Below are 20,452 nucleotides of genomic sequence, written 5' to 3'. Positions count from 1 at the left end.
TTTTTAATGGCAATTTTGCAAAAATCAGGACATCATGACATTATCTGTCCTGTACTATGAATGCCAGGCTAGTGCTGCCATAGTTACAGTGGGGTGGGGGGCCCAGGCTTGGTGAACAGCCCGGGGCCTATGGTAAAGTTAATCCGCCCCTGATGGAGATGAATTGTAATACCACACACAAACTGGGCACATTGGTGGTGCTGTTTTAAGTGCTTTTTCTAATCCTGGATGGTTTCTTTGAGCTAAATCCTTTAAGATGCTTAGTTGTAGCGTAAAGGCATCCATGCATAGTAGAAAAAAGTTAACCGAACGCACTAATTTCAGTGGGACCTGCTTACAGTCTAATATGTATGGTGGCCTCCCGACAGATGATGTTGAGGCAGAAAAGAATTGGCCATTATAGATTAATCTGCCAGATCCTATAGTTTTGGGAAGGTCATTTGTAAGGGAATTGGTAGGAAGAGCTGTCATGTGTCTGGCTAACTTTTAAAAAAACTTTATCAAATGTAGAAAAACATGGCTGCTTTCTTCCAAAAATGGCGCCACTCTTGTCCTCAGTTGGTATGTGGTATTGCAGCTCATTTCTATTAAAGAGAATAGAGCCGAGTTGTAATGCTAAACAAATCCTGAGAACAGGTGTGACATAGATTTACTTTAAAGCAATTGAAGTTTTTCTAATCCTGGATAACCACTTTAAGTCCCTTTAAATAAAACCTCAGTCATGTAGTGCAGAAAACACTTGTTATATAATTGCAGAATGATTATCGCATAGAGAAACATAGCATTTAAGAGACACTACTGTTGACTATCCTGTGATTGCAGTATACATAATATGGGATACATCTTCAAGATGATTTTGAGGGGTTTCCCTGCAGCCCTGTGCAAACCATTGAACTCCTGCATGTGACACACTCAGTTCTGCTCCATCTGATCATCAGTAGTCATTGCCCCTTATAATAGATAACATTTTGCCTTGACTCTCTTAGCCATACTAAGCTCCATGTTGCTTGTATGCTCAGATTTTACTAGTCTTCATGTTTCCACAAGGTTGTATATTTGATGATTGATGTCTGTTCTGTTTAAGCGCATCTCTATGGAGCGCCATAAAAATCAATGTAATATCAGGAGCAGATGGTTCCTACTCTAAAAGTGTATGTGATTTATATTCCGGACTTACATAGTTTAAGATGAAAATGAATGCTGCCTGCAGTTATATTTCATAATATATTTGCTGCAGTAATTCAGTCTCCATGAGGAAAGCTCGGGGCTGTGTCTGCCAAGACTGCGCCATTTATAAACATTACAGGAGAGCCATGAATGCATATGTATGTATACCCCCATCTATGACACATTGTATACACACAGCCTGTCTGACTAGTCATGTGTGCCAAAGTCTGTCCCGGGGACTGATTTACCGCACGATAAATATTCCCAAAATAGGGAATGAAATTCAAAAAATTACCTATTGTTTAAATCAAGTTTTTATGTTTTACATATTTTTTAAGAATATTTTTTTTCTAAATTCCTATGTTACTATTCATATTATACATAATGCAATTTTCATTCTGCCCACAGAGCCTAATAATAAGCTGACACATTCTGTTCTGTTGTAAAAACTTTTCAGTGGTGTCCTCCTTATTATCAAAGACAGGACGATGTAAGGTGGCACCAGTAGATGGATACTGGGGGATCAGGTTATTTACAGTAGAGCATAGTCAGAGCTCAGCCTCCCCTCTCCATACATAGTGACCATAGTGAGGTTACTTCAGAAGAGAAGAATTTAGGGGTAGTGATTTCTGACAGCCTTAAAATAAGTCACCAGTGCAACGAGGCAGTGGGGAAAGTAAATCGTATGCTGGGCTGTATATATAATTGTATGCTGGGCTGTATATATAATTGTATGCTGGGCTGTATATATAATTGTATGCTGGGCTGTATATATAATTGTATGCTGGGCTGTATATATAATTGTATGCTGGGCTGTATATATAATGGTATGCTGGGCTGTATATATATATATATATATATATATATATATATATATATATATATATATAATGGTAGGCTGGGCTGTATATATAATGGTAGGCTGGGCTGTATATATATAATGGTATGCTGGGCTGTATAGCTAGAGGTATAACCAGTAGGAAGAGGGAGATTGTGATCCTGCTGTATAGAGCTCTAGTGACATCACATCTGGAATACTGTGCCCAGTTCTGGAGACCTCACCTAGAAAAGGATATTGATAAAATAGGACGGGTCCAAAGACGTGCTACAAAAATGGTGGAGGGTGTCAGGCATAAATCATAAGGGGAAAGAATAAAGAATATAAATCTGTATAGTGTGGAGGAGAGAAGGGAAAGGGGGGACAAGATCAAAACCTTCAAATATGTTAACGGGCTAAATAAGGTTCAAGGGAGAATTGTTTTTAATATTAAAAAATAGAAAAAAACAAATAAGGGGGAAGATGGGAGCACAGCCAGAAGTTAGTTGGGGAAAAACCAGAAACAACACAAGAAAATATAACTTTACTGAAATAGTAGTAGATTTTTAGAACAAACGTGCAGCAGATGTGCTAGGTAAATCCACAATAACTAAATGTAAACCTGCCTGGGATAAACATATATCTATCCCTAGGATGGGTTTACACTGTGGAATCCACACAGAGACTTAAAGTGGATTCCGCCAGGTAGGCCTCCTCTTGAAGTCCTGCACCTTCCATGGAATGGGCGGGACTTCAAGCGGAGGCCCACCCAGCGGGATCCACTTGAAGTCTCAGCGCAAATTCCACAGTGTGAACGTACCCTAAGATTATAAGAAGGGAAATACTAAAAGGGCAGACTAGATGGATCAGGTTTTGTTTTTTTTTTCTGCCGACAATCTTTTATGTTCCTATGAGGTGCAGGTGGCTTCAGTATGCAAGTATAGAGAGTGGAAGCAGTTTGACCAGTTTATGTTGTGATTTTTTTACGTATTGTTTGTGCATATTTCAAAGGCTTATAATACAGAGAACGTAGAGGAATTCTGTTATTATAGTGTTTGTTACATTCTGTCTGGTTTGTCATCTTATGTTTTGTACTTATAATGACCAGTCGCCCCTTTTCCACCCATTATTTTGATTTCTTTGAGACGCAAGCACGCCATTTCTGCTTGTTGCCCTTTGTAGTTTGCAGCCAACATTTACCGAGGTCTCCAGCCAAGTTCACACTAAAAATACCAAGTCTTTGCACTGTTGAACTCCCAAGTCAGCAAATAAAGTCAGCGGCATGTTTTTTCTTCTTGTTAACCCACGTGGGAAATCCTCTTAGAAGTTGTTTGGGCTTTATATATTAAAGGGTGATATCTATGGGCTCTGAATTTTATTTTCTAGGCCTCGCATTGATTTTAGATGCTTTTAAAGATTTCCATTTGACTGACTTTCGCTTGATGTGATTCTTGTGGGGTTTGTAGAATAGTTGCTGTAAAAGTCTAAATCAATGACCTAAAACCTATTGTTCTTGTTCAGCTCTGTGGATAGGGAGGGGACCAGTTGTCTTTTAGACCTACATGCTTGCTGGCTATGTTTTATTGAATGATGATGTAATGCAATAAGAGAAAAGCTGTTCCCATACAAGCCTTGGAGAGTCCACATCGGGACACGGAATAAAGGCTTCTTAGTTAGTGTTAGTATACCATCATCTAGTCTGTTATTATAGATGAGAATGTTGTGATGTTATATTGAAACAGGTGTTTTATTATTCAGGGTTGAATTTATAAATTTTAATTTTAGTTCTGCTTTGAGTGCAGTAAGGCTTATCATGTGTGACTGGAGGGGAATACTCTAAGAACGCAAGAGGAGTTTAAAAAAAAACCCCCAAAAAAACTGATTCCACTTTGATCCAATGCAGATGGCCCAGTTGCTGTTCACTGGCAGCAATCATACTGGTATATACTGCTGCCACCAATCAGCGGTTGTGTGCTATACTTCCTGTCATCACTGTTCAGCACTTGACTGCAAATGGCCTGTAAGCAAAAACTGAATGGCCACCTACAAAGCATCTGCACTAGATTTTTTTTTTTTTTTTAAACTACCGGACGGCCCAATTTAATAATAATCTGATCTACCTGGTGAAACAGTGGGTAATTCCAATGTTTTCAAGGACAAGACAATCAGCGTGGTGAGACATCTGTTCATGTGTAACCACCGTAGACAGATGAATTAATTGCCGAGTCTTTTAACTTCTAACAAAGGAAGGTCAGAATTGGGAGGATCTAGATACTAGTAAAATTGTGATTAAAGGGGTATTCTGGGCAAAAGAACAGGGAGGATAGGGGGTGGTGGGAACATAATAATGAAGTTATACTTACCCATCCTGGTGCTCCTGCAGCACTGGCACTCACAGTCACCCACTCGTCTCTTATATCTCCCAGTTCCTGTGCCATCATGACACCATATGACCTACAGTTAGTGACTGTAGAGGTGCCCCGCCTCCATCACGGATTGGCTGAGCAGGCGTTTTTGGGCGGGGCTGTTAGTCCACAGGACCAGGAGATAAAGGTGAGGAGTGTTATTGTAGTATAACTTCATTATTATGTTCCCACCACCTCCAGCTCTCCTTGATTTTTGAGTGCAAATACTGTTTATAACGCGTTGGTTATGCTTTGTGAAAATTTATGTTATGGCTCAGGATTTTTTAATGTAGATGAAATAAAGAGTTTTACTTTTAAATCCAAAAGTTGGTTTGACCGCATACTTGTTTATGAACTTGTGCAATGGACCTGGTAATGTGTTTTGATAATTACATCAAGTATTAAACAGTATACATATGACCCACTTTCAGTATAAATGTCAACATTTTAGTAAATTCTCCATTTTCAACCATTACTTTCTTGTCTTATTTTAATTCTCTGTATACATTTATCTCTATAGGCTAACTAAACTTCAAATTTTGGAACTTCGGGAGAACCAGTTAAAAATGTTACCAAAGTAAGTATTTCTATACTTCCTCTAAACCATTTAAATTGTACCCTTAAACATGATCGACTCTTTGTCATCTCTTATTTTCAATACTGTGCACCTATTAATCTAAAAAGACGCAATGTTACATTTTGTATACTTTTTATGAAATATTTCTATGTAGAACTCCAAATCCAAATGACGGAATTCTGCCTGCCACTGCCACCCCTAGGGGGAGCTCACCGCATACATATTTATTGGAAGACATATAAGTGTATTCAGTTTTCTCTCAGCTTTTTTCCACTTGGGGAATGCGTTCGTCATGCCCTGTGTCTTTTGAGATTGATTAGACCTGTGCTTTGAGTCTTGTTTGTAATATAGTTTTCCGCAGACTGAAACCAAAGCATTATTAATAGGGCTACATGCCAGTGTTTGGTGGATGTAGCCATGGAAGCAATATTGTTTCTGCAGTACCGATATGTGACTGACGCCTACCACGAAACAATTAGGGTTACCTGGTAGCAAAGTTTGATTGGGAGCATGCCCAAAACAACAGTAGGTGCCGACATCTTTCAGGTGCATACTTATTTATATGTGTATATGAACCAAATCATGCAGAGCTTGATGCTATATTTTCCGCCTAAAGCTGTCAGGTTGGGTATAACATGGCACTCTGACATATACACAGACTAATTGTAATTGATGGTGCGGTGCCAGGTAGCTGCAGCGAGGTGCCTTGGCTGCAGTAGTCGCCTGACTGTGAGCCGTCTCATTTAGGCACACCCTGTATTATACTGTCAGTGTTGGCATAAGATGTTTATTGAAGTTACATTCCACATAATCACGCACTTGGATCTATATGTGTTTTCCTGTTCGGTTCATGCGACGCTTGTCAGTGGTTATAAGTGGAGCGGCCAAACAACAATCCTGAGTCTGTTCATGATGTTATAAAGAAGAAAAGAATCAGCTGTCAGCCAGAAAGAGAAGCAAAGGGCTAAGAACTTGTGGGCAGTAATGCCTCCTAGTTTTATCTCTTCTGCTGTAAATCGGATCTGTAATTCCCGTGTCTGTAATGTCCTGTCTTCTAGGTCATGGTCAGGATTTACACTGACATGTATGTAAAGATAGAATAAAAATAATTGCATGGAGAATGGAGCTTCTGCAACCCTCTTTGGATGTATTGGAAGATTTACAAGTATATCATTGCTATGGCTGCAGAACAACATTCACCATAACAATAAGTGCCATGTCACTTAGCACCATGATCTGCTACACTTGCAGTAAAGGTCCCCAAAGGGCCACATAATCTTTTGTCAGCCATACCAAAAGGATTGGCTATCGGTATAGGGTGTATGGGGCTTGACCAACTGATCACTGACAGATGATGTTGGTAGAGATAGGGATTTGGGAGTAATGGAAAATCACAGATCAAACCCCTTTGTTCTGGGAGAGATAAGCCGCAGTCAGCAGCTTAACCATCCCTTCCCCATAGAGAATACAGGATCACTTGGCTGTGCCGGACTTTCCTTTGGGTAGGGAGGATGGGAGAGATAGCTGACGGCTAAACGATCATTCGGCCGTCAGTTATTTAAGGTGGATGGCCACTATTGATCCATTTGATCAGCCGCTGGCCTTTCAGCACTGCTCTGCTCCCTGCCACTCCTCCCAGAATGCTTGGAAAAGATGGATCCAATCCTGGGACACTTCCCCCAGTTTCCCAGGTTTGAATCCAGCTTTTCCCCAGAACCTGGGGTGGAGAGTCAGAGAGCGGAGCAGCGTTGAAAGGACAGCGGCTTGATGAGCGGAGTGCTGATCAAACAAAGTGATTCGCTCATCTCTAATGGCTACCTTTAAACCCAGTTTCTGCAACGTGAACATAGCCAAACAGTTGCAGTTTTTTCTTTGAGTAGATATGGGTCTAGCTAATAGGTTTGGATTAAAGAACTGATTACAGTGGTACCTTGGTTTAAGAGTAACTTGGTTTAAGAGCGTTTTGGTTTAAGAGCTCACAGTTTTGGGGGGCGTGGCGAGCCGCTGAGGAGAATGGACGTGTAGTGAGGGAGCTCCTCAGCCACCAGCTACATTACGGGGACCCAGACCTGCTCTACCCGACCCAGCACCCCCAGCATATGTGGAGAGGCAAGAGGGGGACCCCCAGACATCGGCCGCCTCCAGCGGGACCGGATTCCGGGGCTTCGTCGGCGTCCCCGTACCTTACACGGGGCGCCGCTGCTAGCACGCCGCGACCGCGGCCATCTTTTCCCGCCGTTCCGGAGGCCCGAGAGTCACCTGGGAACCGGGGGCCTGGAGCTCCGCTCCCATCCGCCGGCCTCTCCGCTGAGCCCCAGCCACAGGCGCTGTCCGCCCGGATCCTGGAGCCGAGCTGCCCTGCAGAGTCCTCTGTGCAGCCTGAGGAGGCCGCGGCGCCATCTTGTTTTCCGGAGCGCGCCTCCGGCCTCGTGGGTGAGTTAACCCCTTCCCTGGGGCCTGCCAGCAGCCAGAGGTTAACCCTGCCTCATCCCACCCCTGACACTCTCCATCCCAGCGCCTTAGACCCCCATCATCCTCCATCACTTCCCAGTGACCTTACAGCCAAATTTCACGGGCTCTTAAAGGGCCAGCAGCGCATTTCTGCTTACATGATGGCGACCACAAAACCGCCAAAAAAAGACAAGACTAAGGCTGGCAATAACAACCAGGATGTCACCCTGCCCAGAACCTCTCAATCTGCTGCCCGATCCGGGGTCCCGCGTAATCCGGGGGGACGGCACTCTGACTCAGACTCTGAAGCTTCCCTAATGGGGCCTGCATCCCCCCAGGATGTTCGGGATATGCTTTCACAATTGCCTACGAAGAGTGACCTGCTAACCCTTATCACTGAAGTGAAAGATGCGTTCAGGGTTGAAATTGCTGCTGTCCGGAAGGACATTCAACACATTGCACTAAGGGTTGAAACCCTGGAGGATGACCATGACTCTACTCGGGCATACATTTCTAGCCTGCACTCCACGGCCTCCTCACAAGCCTCTGCCTTGGATGATATGCAGCGCCACATCGAAGATCTCGACAACAGAGGCAGGCGCAATAACATCAGGGTCAGGGGTCTCCCAGAGGCGACACAGGACAATGACCTCGAATCTACCCTGGAGGGCCTCTTCAATATGCTTCTGGGCGAGCCATCTACCCACAAAATTAAGTTTGACAGGGCTCACCGGGCCCTACGGCCCAGGAACTCTTCCGGCCCACCTAGAGATGTCATCTGCTGCTTGCATGACTATGCCTTAAAGGAAAGCATTATGGCCAAGGCCCGTTCCCTCCGGGAGCTGGATTTCTACGGTGCCCAAATACAGCTTTTCCCAGATCTTTCCTGGATTACCCTCCAAAAGCGACGGCTTCTGCGGCCCCTGCTGACTACTCTCAGGGATCATGATGCTTCCTACAGATGGAACTTTCCGTTTGGCCTTACTGCAAGACGGGACGGACGCTCTGCTGTTCTCCGAAGTTTGGCTGATTTGCCTGTGTTTTGCGACACCTTGGACCTTCCAGTCCCCAAAATCTCTGACTGGACGGTGGCTCCCCCACCCCCTCCCCCACCATCCATCTGGCACTCTGCTAGTCAGAAGAGGCGACGTCCCAGATCTGAGAGCTCCCGCTCCCCACCTGGTCCTACTGGCTGAGGGAGACCCCCCCTCCTCCCTCCCTCCCTCCCCTCCATGATCTGTTATAGTGATTTACATTGTTGCTGATATTCTGGGTCCCCCCTTTTTTCCGCTACTCATTTGTTATATGTAGCTGTGTGGTCATATTTGGCCCTCCTCTTCGGAGTATTCTCATGTTCTTTGTTCCCCTCAGGTGGCGCCCTCTTCCCCCGTGGGGCTGCCAGTTGACAGCCATGGTGCTGTTTTGGCATTTATTCCTGCCTCGTTGCAGGCCGCTTAGGCTTGTTTTTTGGGCCATGCGCCCTTCCTTTTCTTGGTTTCTCGTTTATGTTTTTTGTTGTGTCTATGTGTCTATGTGTTTTCCCTCTTGTTCCCTCCCCCCCCTTTTTTCTCCCTTGCCCCCTAGGATTCCATCTTGGCCGATGCTGCTCTGGAGACTACTCCCTTCCACCCACTGGGACAGAGTGAGTATCCTTATCCTCGTTAGTATTCTCCTACCCCTTCCCAATGGCTAAGTGTATATCTCTCAATGTCAAGGGCCTAAACTCTAACACCAAAAGACGCCTTCTCCTGAGGGAACTCCGCAACTTGCATGCAGATATTGCCTTCCTTCAGGAGACGCACTTTGATCAGGAGGCAACTTTTAGGTTCGCGCGCCATTCCTACCCCACTGTTGCTTCGGCCTCTAGAGGCAATAAGACGGCGGGAGTGGCTATCCTATTCTCCCACAGGTGCCCCATACAGATCTCCTCCTCATATTCTGACCCAGGGGGGAGATATGTTATTGTAGACGGCACCCTACAAGGCCGCCAATTTATTTTCTGCAACGTTTATGCCCCTAACCGCTCCCAGATACCCTTCCTCCGTAGGGTCCTCAACCGATTGGCGAAATACCCTCCGGCTCCACGGATCCTTGGGGGAGATTTCAATTTGCCGTTCTCTGAGATAATGGATAGACACTCAGCAGACGGCCGGCCTACCCCTAAGGAACAAGCTAAACTATCAGCAGAATTCCGCAAGCTCATACGTGCTCATAAGCTCTATGACCTTTGGCGGCTTGACCACCCTACGGAGCGGGGGTATACTTTCTTTTCCCATCCCCACAAACTCCACTCTCGCATTGACTACCTCTTTGGCAACATCCCTACTGTTCGACTGCTCCGGAGTGCGACCATTGACCCCATTTCCTGGTCTGATCATGGCCCCGTGATAGTCCACTTCAAGGCTATTCTCTCCCCTACACGACACTGTCACTGGCGTATGAATGACACCCTTTTAAAAAACCAGATCACCAGAGACTCTCTCAAGGCTAGTATCTCTAATTACTTCTCGGATAATGAGGGGTCTGTTACCTCTGAAGGGGTTCTATGGGAGGCCCACAAAGCAGTTATACGGGGTCATTGCATAGCACTAGGTTCCCGCCAGAAAAAAGACTCCATGATAGCCATTCAGAATGCTAAATCCGCCATAGCTTCCCTGGAACAGCGTCTGGCCCGTCGCCCCTCCCTGGGTGTCCTGCGGAGGCTTGTGGCGGCTCGTGAAAAACTCAAAGACCTTTTGCTGCTAAAGGTGGAGAAGCTTCTCCTCTACTCTAGGCAACGCTTCTATGAAAAGGGTAATAAGGCTCATACCCTCCTGGCAAGGATGCTCAACGACCGGGCTGCTGCACAGTCTCCGCAGGCTCTCAGGGATGAAACGGGGACCCTACATTATCACCCTAAAGACATCTCCTCCATTTTCCACCAATTCTATTCTAAACTGTATTCCCTCCCCTCAACCTTACCATCGGACCCGGAGGCCCGAACCCGATGCCTTTCTGATTTCCTTAACGAATGTAATCTGCCTTCCCTGACCGCTAGTGCGCTCGAGGAACTAAATGCGCCGATTACCGTGGAGGAACTTGCAGAGGTTCTTAAGGCCCTCCCATCGGGGCGGGCACCTGGGCCGGATGGCTTTTCCTACCTCTACTACAAAACCTTTTCTTCTGAACTGTCCCCTAAACTACTGTCTCTCTACAACTCCTTTCTCCAGGGTTCCCCTATCCCTACTTCTATGTCTCACTCTTTCATCACTCTTATCCCCAAACCTGGCAAGGACCCTCTGGATTGCTCCAATTACCGGCCGATTTCCCTCCTAAACTCGGACTTTAAAATATTCACCAAATTGCTGGCTACTCGATTGGGGTATTGGCTCCCTTCCCTTGTTAATGCAGATCAGGTGGGGTTTGTGCCGGGGAGACAGGGCGGGGACAACACGAGGAGGGCTATTGACCTCATTGATGTTGTTAATCAACAGGAAGAGAGTGCCCTTGTGTTGAGCCTGGATGCTGAAAAGGCCTTTGACCGCCTTGGGTGGCCTTTTATGTTTGAGGCATTGCAATGCTATGGCTTCTCTGGGCCTTTCCTAACGGCGGTCAGGGCCTTATACTCCAATCCCACAGCGGCACTTAAATTTCCTCATATGTTGTCTGGGACCTTTTCCCTTTCGAATGGCACCCGCCAGGGCTGCCCTCTGTCACCCCTACTTTTTGTTCTATGCATTGAGCCCCTGGCGGCGGCGATTCGAAACTGCCCAGACATCAGAGGTGTGTCGGTCAGAGGCAAGGAGTTTAAAATCATGTTATTCGCAGATGATGTCCTCCTCACCCTGTCAGACCCGCTCATCTCCCTCCCGAACCTACATTCCCTTTTGGGTACGTATGGTCGTCTATCAGGGTACAAAATCAATACCTCTAAATCTGAAGCCATGCCCTTAAATTTGCCGGCCTCCTTGATTGCCCAGCTTAGTTCAAATTTTAAATTTAAATGGACCTCTGCCTCCATTAAATATTTGGGTATCCGCCTTACTCCCTCCTATCCGTCCCTATACTCAGCTAACTACCCAGCCCTCTTCCGAGATATACGGAACCTCCTGACTAAATGGTCCCCCCACTACATTTCGCTCCTAGGCCGTGTGGCGGCGGTAAAAATGACCATTTTACCTAAGCTTTTATACTACTTTGAGACGCTCCCGGTTCGTATCCCTCTTTCAGAGCTGCGAAGTGTCCAAAGAGCAGCATTCAAGTTTATCTGGGCGTCCAAGGGGCACCGAATCCCCAACTCGGTTATGATGAGTAGCAGATCTCGAGGAGGGCTGGGGGTCCCTAACTTTCTCCACTATTACTGGGCGGCGCACCTACGCCAAATCACGGCATGGTCCAAATATTTGGCGTACAAGAAATGGGCGGAAATTGAAAAAATATGGCTAGCTCCCTTTCATCCTAACTCCTTCCTGTGGCACTCTTCACCACCTAGCTCCTCGCATCTCTCACTTCTGGGACCTATCCGTTTTACCCTCCACATATGGTCCTCGTGTTCTGCCAGGTTTGGACTCACCTCTTCTGCCTCCCCCCTGAACTCTTTCTTGCTCTTCCCGAATTTCCCTCCTGGTCTTCAGTCTCATATTGTTAAGCTCTGGGGATCTAAGGCACTCTTTCAGTTTGCAGACATCGTTGACCCCATATCTCGCACACTTCTTCCATATGATAAATTGACTGACAAATATGCTCTCCCTCCCTCGGCGCACTTTATGTACCTCCAACTCCGACATTTTATGATGTCGCGGCTGGGAGCCCTCACGGTTTCTAAACCTTCAGCTTACGAGCAACTAGTTAGAATGGGAACCTCCACCTCGGGTCTTATCTCGGACATCTATCGCATCCTTGGCTCCCCTGCTGAAGGAACCCAGGTACAGCACGCCTATATGACTAAATGGGAAACGCTGTTAGGGAGGACTTTGCCTCCGGAGTGCTGGGCCACTATATGGGACAGAGCTGCTACCTCCTCTATATGTACTACCTATAAAGAATCCCATTATAAAGTCCTGATGTTCTGGTACCGCACTCCGGAGGTGCTACATAAGTTCAATGCCTCAATATCCCCTCTATGTTGGAGATGTGCTAGAGACTCAGGCTCCCAGTTCCATATCTTCTGGGAATGTGAGCTTATCCGACCCTTTTGGAGGGAGGTGTGCGAGATATCATCAACTATCCTCAGTGTTACAATCCATAGAGACCCAGGCCTCTGCCTCCTCAACCTTTTCCCTAAAACTATCAAGAAAAAACAAGCCAAATTGCTATTGGTCCTCCTGACCGCAGCCAAGTCCCTAATCGCCAAATGTTGGAGGCAATCGTCCTCCCCTTCCATACCGCATTTTAAGGCTAGAGTCAGGGAGTTACGCTCCCTCGAGCGCCTTACGGCATCCCTGAACAACCGGCTGGAGGCCTTTGACTCTATCTGGGCTCCTTGGGATTTGTATTCCTCCCCGGCGGCACCTGCCTCTGGTTCATCCTAGGTTCCTGTCCTTGTTCGTCTCTTCCCGTTGTCGTCTTCCCCTGTCCTTGTCCTCCCCCCCCCTCTCCCTCCCCCCCCCCCCCCCCCCCATCATTTCCTCCTCCCTTCTTGTCCCGCGTCTTTATCTTGTCCTGTCTTGATTTTGTTACTGGCTTAGTATGGTCTCAGGACCCTACCCATACAGACGTTGTTCTTTCTCAACCCTGACCGAGACCTGGTAGTTGCTGTTCTGTTACGGTATATTATTCTGAATTTCCTGCCTGCTCCTGTTGAGTGATTAAGTTACTTTCTTGAAATTTATTTTCTGTTATGCACTGTAACAATGTTCTGATACCTTTACATATGCATCACCCAGTTTGTACGATTATATGTCTTTCTATTTGGAAAATAATAAAAATTACAATTATAAAAAAAAAAAAAAGAGCTCACAGTTTTTCAAAATTGTGACTTGGTTTAAGAGCATTGCTTTGGTTTAAGAGCTCCCTGTACTGGGTTGGAGCGCAAGTGGAGGAGGGGCATGGTCTGCATAGCGGGGTCTACAGCACTGAACTCTGACCCTGGAAGTCTCCCTCATCTTCCAAATAATGACAGATCCACTTCAGGCTGGGGCTTACATCAGGGGACAGGACTGTGGAGGTAATCTCTCCATAGCTGTAACCCCTCTCTTCCCGGACAGGGAGTGCTGTTATACTGTGCCCACATCTGTCCTGCTTATTCCTTCCTGCTCCCTGCAGTCTCTGTCAGCCCTTTTGTTTCTCATCCTCTCCATTATTGTACAGTAACTTATAATATCACATATTCTGCTGTTTCTGAATGTTTGTTTCATTAGTTTTACATGTTATTCACAATAACAAATCATTATTTTGGGGTGGGGAGCCAATTGTCTGCATATCAGTGATTTCTTATGGGAAAATTTGCTTTGATTTAAGAGTGGATTTGGATTACAAGCACAGGTCCGGAACGAATTATGCTCGTAATCCAAGGCACCACTGTATTTTCCTTTTAAAGAAATTCTCTATTTTTATGCAAATAAAGGAGTCCCGTGATTTGGGAAAAAAATGTGTTCAGACTGCATTAGGGAAATATGAATTACTAGAATTTAAACCTAATTCTAGATGTTCATCTACCAGTTACCACTAATAATAATGACTCTCCGGAGAACCTGCGTAATCGGGCATTACACGTAAGGTCCATTGATTTTAATTGGAGCTGTGTACTACTTCATTCCTCCTATGGTGGCGCTGTAGAGGAGTTGAACACTTACAGGCAGGTTCCCACCTGCTGATTGTGGTGTATAAACCTGTGATTAGCTTAATAAGGAGGTCATCCAGGATTAGAAGAACATAGTTGCTCCCCCCCCCCTAAATTTTTTTTTTTTTAAATGGCACCTCTCTTTTCCTTATGTTCTGCTCCATTCACTAAATGTATCTATACCCTGGATACAATTGTACACACTGTGTGAACAGGACTAGGTCTTTATGGGTTTTCAGTTCCTGGATGTTGACAATAAGCTTCCCATTCACTGACAGTCAAGGCTGTTACACAACGTCTCATTATACAATGATAAAAACTCCTTTACATGAAACCGGAAAAACCCCTTGGAGCTGAAAGTGAACAGGGAATTCCACATTAGTCCCTGGTAGATTCCCTTTCCCAGTATCCACAGCATCTAATGATTAAGCTGGGGCTTGATATCTACGAACAGATGGACAGGTCCTTAAAGGGATTGTCCAGATTAGAAAAAAAAAAACCATTTTCACATTCTCTATTGGGGATTTCCCAGTTAACAGAAGGGAGTCACTTGTTTAGAATCGTCATCTCTCGGCAAGGTTGGAGAGTGATTATAAAGAGTGTTGCTCACCCTGGGGGACCTGTCCTACATCACACAGAATGGACACTGTGTAATATGCCCTGTGGTGTCACTGTAGAGAAATGTAACACTTTTTGTCGCCACGGATCACAACTATTCCCTAGGTGTTTCAGTGATTGGATACTTTGTGGTCACCTTATTGTTGGGGGGGACCAAGTAGTCTAAATTGGACTTTTTTCCCCCACTATTTTTATACAACAATAAATTCATTCCATTTACTGAACTGGAAGGCATTTTTTTTACGTTATTACAATGTTTGGTACTTTTTAAGCGAAAATTTCAAGACTTTTAGGTGTAAGGCATCCCTGTCATTTCACAACTTCTCATTTAGATTTTTTTTTTTTAATTCGTCGGGGTCTGGATGTTTTTGGACCCCGACCAGTCACCAGAAACAGGTAGAAGAAGTGCTCGGCTAAGTGCTTCTCTCCTTGTCTCTCATGTCACTCAACAGCAGTCATGTCAAACTCTGGCCCACGGGCCAAATCTGGTCCGTGGTGCTATTAACTTTGGCCCGCCAGGCAATTCAGAGTTTGAATTACATCTAGCCCGCCATCACTTTAGAGCATGGGTCTCCAAACTGCGGCCCTCCAGCTGTTGCAATTCTACATTTCCCATGCCTGGAAAGCCAAATCCAAAGCTTTAGCTGTCAGGGAATGATGGGAATTGTGGGTTTGCAACAGCTGGAGGGCCGCAGTTTGGAGACTATGCTTTAGAGTATAATATGTCCTATGCTGGGAGCCTCCCGCAGCCTCTGGGGCCGCAGAAGGGGTGAGTCCAAGCTAATGGGACAGCCTATCACCCCTGAACGGCCCCCAATGCTTACATGAGAAGATGAGTGGGTGGCCGTATCTCCACGGCAGGCCCGGCATCAGGAGCAGGATCGGCAGGATGGGGCAAGTATGGGGGGCTGTATCCAGGGGTAGGGTGGGTTTGGGGTGCCTTCCACAGGTGACAGGTTCCCTTTAACAACTGTTTTAGGGGCTGACTACTATAAAAGAGTCTATTGGGGAGGGCTGGCTACTATTTGCGACTACAGGGGAGGGCTGGCTACTGTATAGGAGACTATAGGGGAAGGCTGGCTACTATATGAGATATTGGGGTAAGGCTGGCTACTATATTAGACTATTAGGGAGGGCTGGCTAATATATAAAAGCCTGCGTGGAGGACTGGCTACTATATAGGAGACTACAGGGGATGGCTACTATAAAAGAGACTATGGGGGAGGGCTGGCTACTTCATGGGACTATTGGGGAGGGCTTGCTACTATATGAGACTTCGGGGGAGGGCTGGCTACTATATAAGAGGCTATTGGGGAGGGCTGGCTACTATATGGGACACTTGGGGGGCTGACTACTATTTGGGCACTATTGGGAGGGCTGGGTAATATGTGGGGCAATTTTGGTTGGGTTGGCTACTACATGGGGTAATATTGGGGGGATTGGCTATTACATGGGTTGGGGTTTAATCATATCATAGCAATTTATCATATCATTTATCATAGTGCACAGCTCTGGGAGACTCACACCACTGACAATGCCAGGAACGCCGCATTCGCGCTTTAATAATTATCAAGGTTGGCCCGCGACATTGTCCAATTTTTTCATTTTGGCCCATTGTGTATTTGAGTTTGACACCCCTGCTCTACAGGAAGGGCTTTATAGACATACTATGAACTCTGTCCTGTGCACTATGCTGTGGGTTAGGGAGAGATGCACTCAATTGAGTGCTTCTCTTCCCATTTGTTCTAACAATCGTCTGAACACTCAACCAAACAAAATGTTTGACATGTTTCTACAACAGTCTGGTCACAGTTTTGTGCGTAGCACCCGGCCCTGCACCCCAGAGTGACCACTGCTTGTCATCATCACTCCATGAGATCTTTGGGGGGTGTTAAAGAAATTTCACTACTTCTGAGTTCTTCTACATGGTATCATGAGGATATGAAATTGCATTCTACTCTATGTACTGCTTTACTTACAAAAATATAACGTGGTTCTCTTACGCCTTCCTCTTTCAGAACTATGAATAGACTTACACAGCTTGAGAGACTGGATCTCGGAAGTAATGAATTCACAGAAGTGGTAAGCGCTGTGAAAACTCCCTGCTCACACGGGTGGCTTATGATTTTTTTTATTATCTATCTATCTATCTATCTATCTATCTATCTATCTATCTATCTATCTATCTATCTCCTATCTATCTATCTATCTATCTATCTAGCTATCTATCTCCTATCTATCTATTATCTATCTATCTATCTATCTATCTATCTATCTATCTATCGTATGTCTGTATCAGTCCTCCATAACCTGACTATATAGTTAGATGTTCATCTCTTATAGGTTGCACTTGCTATAATATAATACAGTGTATAAAAGATAAAAGTAAGGGTGGTGTATATTTCACCTGGCGCACAGCCCAGCCTTGTCCCTTTTGGCCTTCAGTTTGTTTGGCCAAACAGATCAATATTGCACTCAGCTCTGGGACTAGCACTGGGGGTCAGTCTGTTAATGGTCAGCAAAAAAGTCTTTTGTACAGTCAAGGTAAATGCACTTTCGCTTTCTACATATTTTGTTTGTTTTTAAGGTCACGTATTTTATGGGTCTTGATAACATGAGTATGAGTGACCATGGATATTAGCAGTGTATGAGAGTCCTCTATAGATAAAAGCTTCATTGAATGTTACATTTGGCTTTAAAGTGTAACTATCATCTTTCGCTGGCAGCAAGATACACTGTCAAAATCCTGCCACCACGCCCCCTGGGCAGGCACATGCCAGTGACAGAATTCTTCCGGCAGCCCCGTTACTTGCATTGTATACAATGGTGCTGCCAGAATAATTCCGTCTTCAGTGCATAGCTACATATGGAGCGCGGCGGCAGGATTTTGAATGCCAGGGAAAAATGATAGTTACACTTTAGAGGGGTTATCCAGTGTTAGAAAAACATGGCCGCTTTCTTCCAGAGACAGCACCACTCTTGTTTTCAGCTTGGGTGGGGTTTGCAGCTCCGTTCCATTTAAGTAAACGGAGCTTAATTGCAAACCACACCTGAACTGGAGGCAAGAGTGATGCTGTCTCTGGAAGAAAATAGCCATGTTTTTCTAAGGCTGGAGAACCAATTGAGGTCTCTTCACTGAGGATTGACTTAGTTCTTCTTGACTTGGGGCTTAGCTGTAGTCTTGGACGACAGAACAGTCAGAAGTATTCACAATGTTTTGCAAATGAAAGTCTATGGATCCATCAAGCATTATGTTTTATGATATTCAGATCTATAGACTTGATGGAAAGCCTACTGTACTTGAGATGTCACCATCTCCTTTACATGGTTCATTTCATATTGATCTTACGTGACGTTGACATCACGTATCAGTCGTTGTCGTTCGCTATGTTCTATACAATGCATAATCTATATTTTATGTGCCTTTCTTTCAGCCTGAAGTACTTGAACAATTGAGTGGGTTAAAGGAATTCTGGATGGACGGCAATAGACTTACCTATATACCAGGGGTATGTATATGCCGTAACATAGCCAGCAAGGATATACCATATACTCATGTGTTCTCCGCAGAATACAGATCTCCCACAACTAGTAAACAGTCAGGACAATGTCTTCTGCATTCCTCTGAACCAACATGGAGGAGGTAAACATTTCAGAAATGTAAAACCTCCAGAAGGTTGTTTCCGAGGACAGAAAATCTTTGTTAAGAATGTGGAGATCCTTAGATCAGAAGAAATGGACATGTGATATGTTTATGAACACCGGTCATACGCCGTCTTACATAGTTTCCTTTCTTTTTGCCACAGTTTCTTGGAAGTCTGAAACAACTAATATACTTAGATCTCTCAAAAAACAACATAGAAATGGTGGAAGATGGAATTTCTGGGTGTGAAAATTTACAGGATCTGCTGCTGTCGAGCAACGCCATACAACAGTTACCAGAATCTATCGGTGGGTATCTAGATAGATCCGAAGGTGGAAACACATTTTTCGAAACTAGAATGTTATCTCTTTCCATGGACGTGAATGTTTGGGCAAGAGGGGGTAAACGTCAGCTAGACAGTAGTGGAGAGAGTATACCCTTCCTGGAACATTAAGGTCAGGCAGTGAAAATCTAACAAACCTAACCCTTCTCTCCACCATTATCATCTGTCCAAAGGCAGTGGGTTTGGCCAACTTTAGTCTTAAGGTTCCCATACTCCATACTACTTTAGTTGGCCGTACCCAACGCTTGCAGTGGGTTTTGGATGTCCGTATAAGGTGTAGGGAGCTTTCCCAGCTGTCCACCAACAGATGATGATGGTGGAGATAGGGGTTGGTGTGATGGAAAATTCCTTCTCGACCCCTTTGTTTTGGGATTGATAAGCTGCAGTCAGAGCTCTCTGGCTGTGGTTTAAAGGGATACTCAGGCAAAAAAAATTCATATTAACTAGTGTCAGAAATGTATACAGATTTGTAAATTGCTTCTATTTAAAAATCAGCTGCTGTATATTCTGAAGGAAGTGGTGTATTCTTTCCAGTCGGTCACAGTGCTCTCTGCTGCCACCTCCGTCCAAGTCAGGAACTGTCCAGAGCAGGAGAGGTTTTCTATGGGGATTTACTTCTGCTCTGAAAAGTTCCTGACATGGACAGAGGTGGCAGCAGAGAGCACTGTGTCAGACTGGAAGGAGTACACCACTTTCTGCAGGACATAAAGCAGGTTATAAGTACTTAAGATTTGTAATAGAAGTAAATTATAAATCTATATAACTTTCTGACACCTGCCGATCTGAAAGAAATTTTTTTTGCCAGAGTTCCCCTTTAACTAGCACCTCCCCACAGAGAACACAGTAATGCTTGGCCGTGACGAACATTGTGTATGGGGAGGAGAGGCAGCGGGAGAGATAATTGACAGCTGAAGGTGTATGGGCACATAATTGGGATCTTTCAATAGCAAAATAATTAAATAGCACACCCATTGGGTAATATTATTAATCAGACCTCAGACTTATGTTTTACTCTGTACCAATGACTTGCGGGGTATTGGTAAAGATCAAATTTTTTATTGTCCTGTAGGGCATCACATGGAGACCCTTTGTGTGTCCATATGCACTCCATATGTCACTCTTTTCTAGCATAGAAGAGAAAAAAACTAAGGAATATGTGTAAATTAGTAAGTTCCATAGAACCATTGAAGTGTTGGTTTGCTGTACATGAACAGGTATGTCTGTTTTCTCCTCTTCCAGGTGCACTGAAGAAATTGACCACTCTGAAAGTAGATGAGAACCAGCTCATGTATTTACCAGACACCATTGGGGGGTACGTCTTGATTGCTTTCCCATAAGCCCCTAAATAAATATCTATGTATTGCCCTTTGAGGTCACATAGCTATGACTGATACTATTTGTATGGGGCCTCCCTGGGATGTTTTTGACGACTTGTAGACAAACAATGGCGCCTTAATTGCTTATAGGTACCTTGTCACTGTGGAATTTTGTCCTTGATTCACATAAGTGTATGATCAGGGGGACCCAGAATTTTGGTGCAAACCTAAGGTGTTACTGTCATTTGTACTGAAACCTGACACTTCCTCAGACGCGTGAAGAGTTACTGATTGCATCGGGTGTCACTCCTGAGACCTGCTGCAATCCAGAGATACAGCCGGGGGGAGTGCACGT

The 20,452-nt window shown here is 44.9% G+C and overlaps 1 protein-coding gene across 3 annotated transcripts in view; it reads left to right on the top strand.

Annotated features, from left to right (window-relative positions):
* The window catches only part of ERBIN (erbb2 interacting protein), a 178,444-nt gene that overhangs the window by 117,846 nt on the left and 40,146 nt on the right, over positions 1–20,452 (top strand). For all 3 annotated transcript variants that reach the window (XM_069963001.1, XM_069962999.1, XM_069963000.1), the window contains exons 8-12: positions 4,910–4,966; positions 16,814–16,877; positions 18,230–18,304; positions 18,602–18,746; positions 20,021–20,093. In XM_069963001.1, coding sequence (XP_069819102.1) covers positions 4,910–4,966; positions 16,814–16,877; positions 18,230–18,304; positions 18,602–18,746; positions 20,021–20,093 — 414 coding nt within the window. The remainder of the gene's footprint in view (positions 1–4,909; positions 4,967–16,813; positions 16,878–18,229; positions 18,305–18,601; positions 18,747–20,020; positions 20,094–20,452) is intronic.

The sequence above is a fragment of the Dendropsophus ebraccatus genome, chromosome 3 (genome assembly GCF_027789765.1).
Source record: "Dendropsophus ebraccatus isolate aDenEbr1 chromosome 3, aDenEbr1.pat, whole genome shotgun sequence".
In the NCBI taxonomy this organism is placed as follows: Eukaryota; Metazoa; Chordata; class Amphibia; order Anura; family Hylidae; genus Dendropsophus; species Dendropsophus ebraccatus.
Note: the sequence above shows the minus strand (reverse complement) of the source record. Positions and strands in the feature narration are given on the sequence as shown.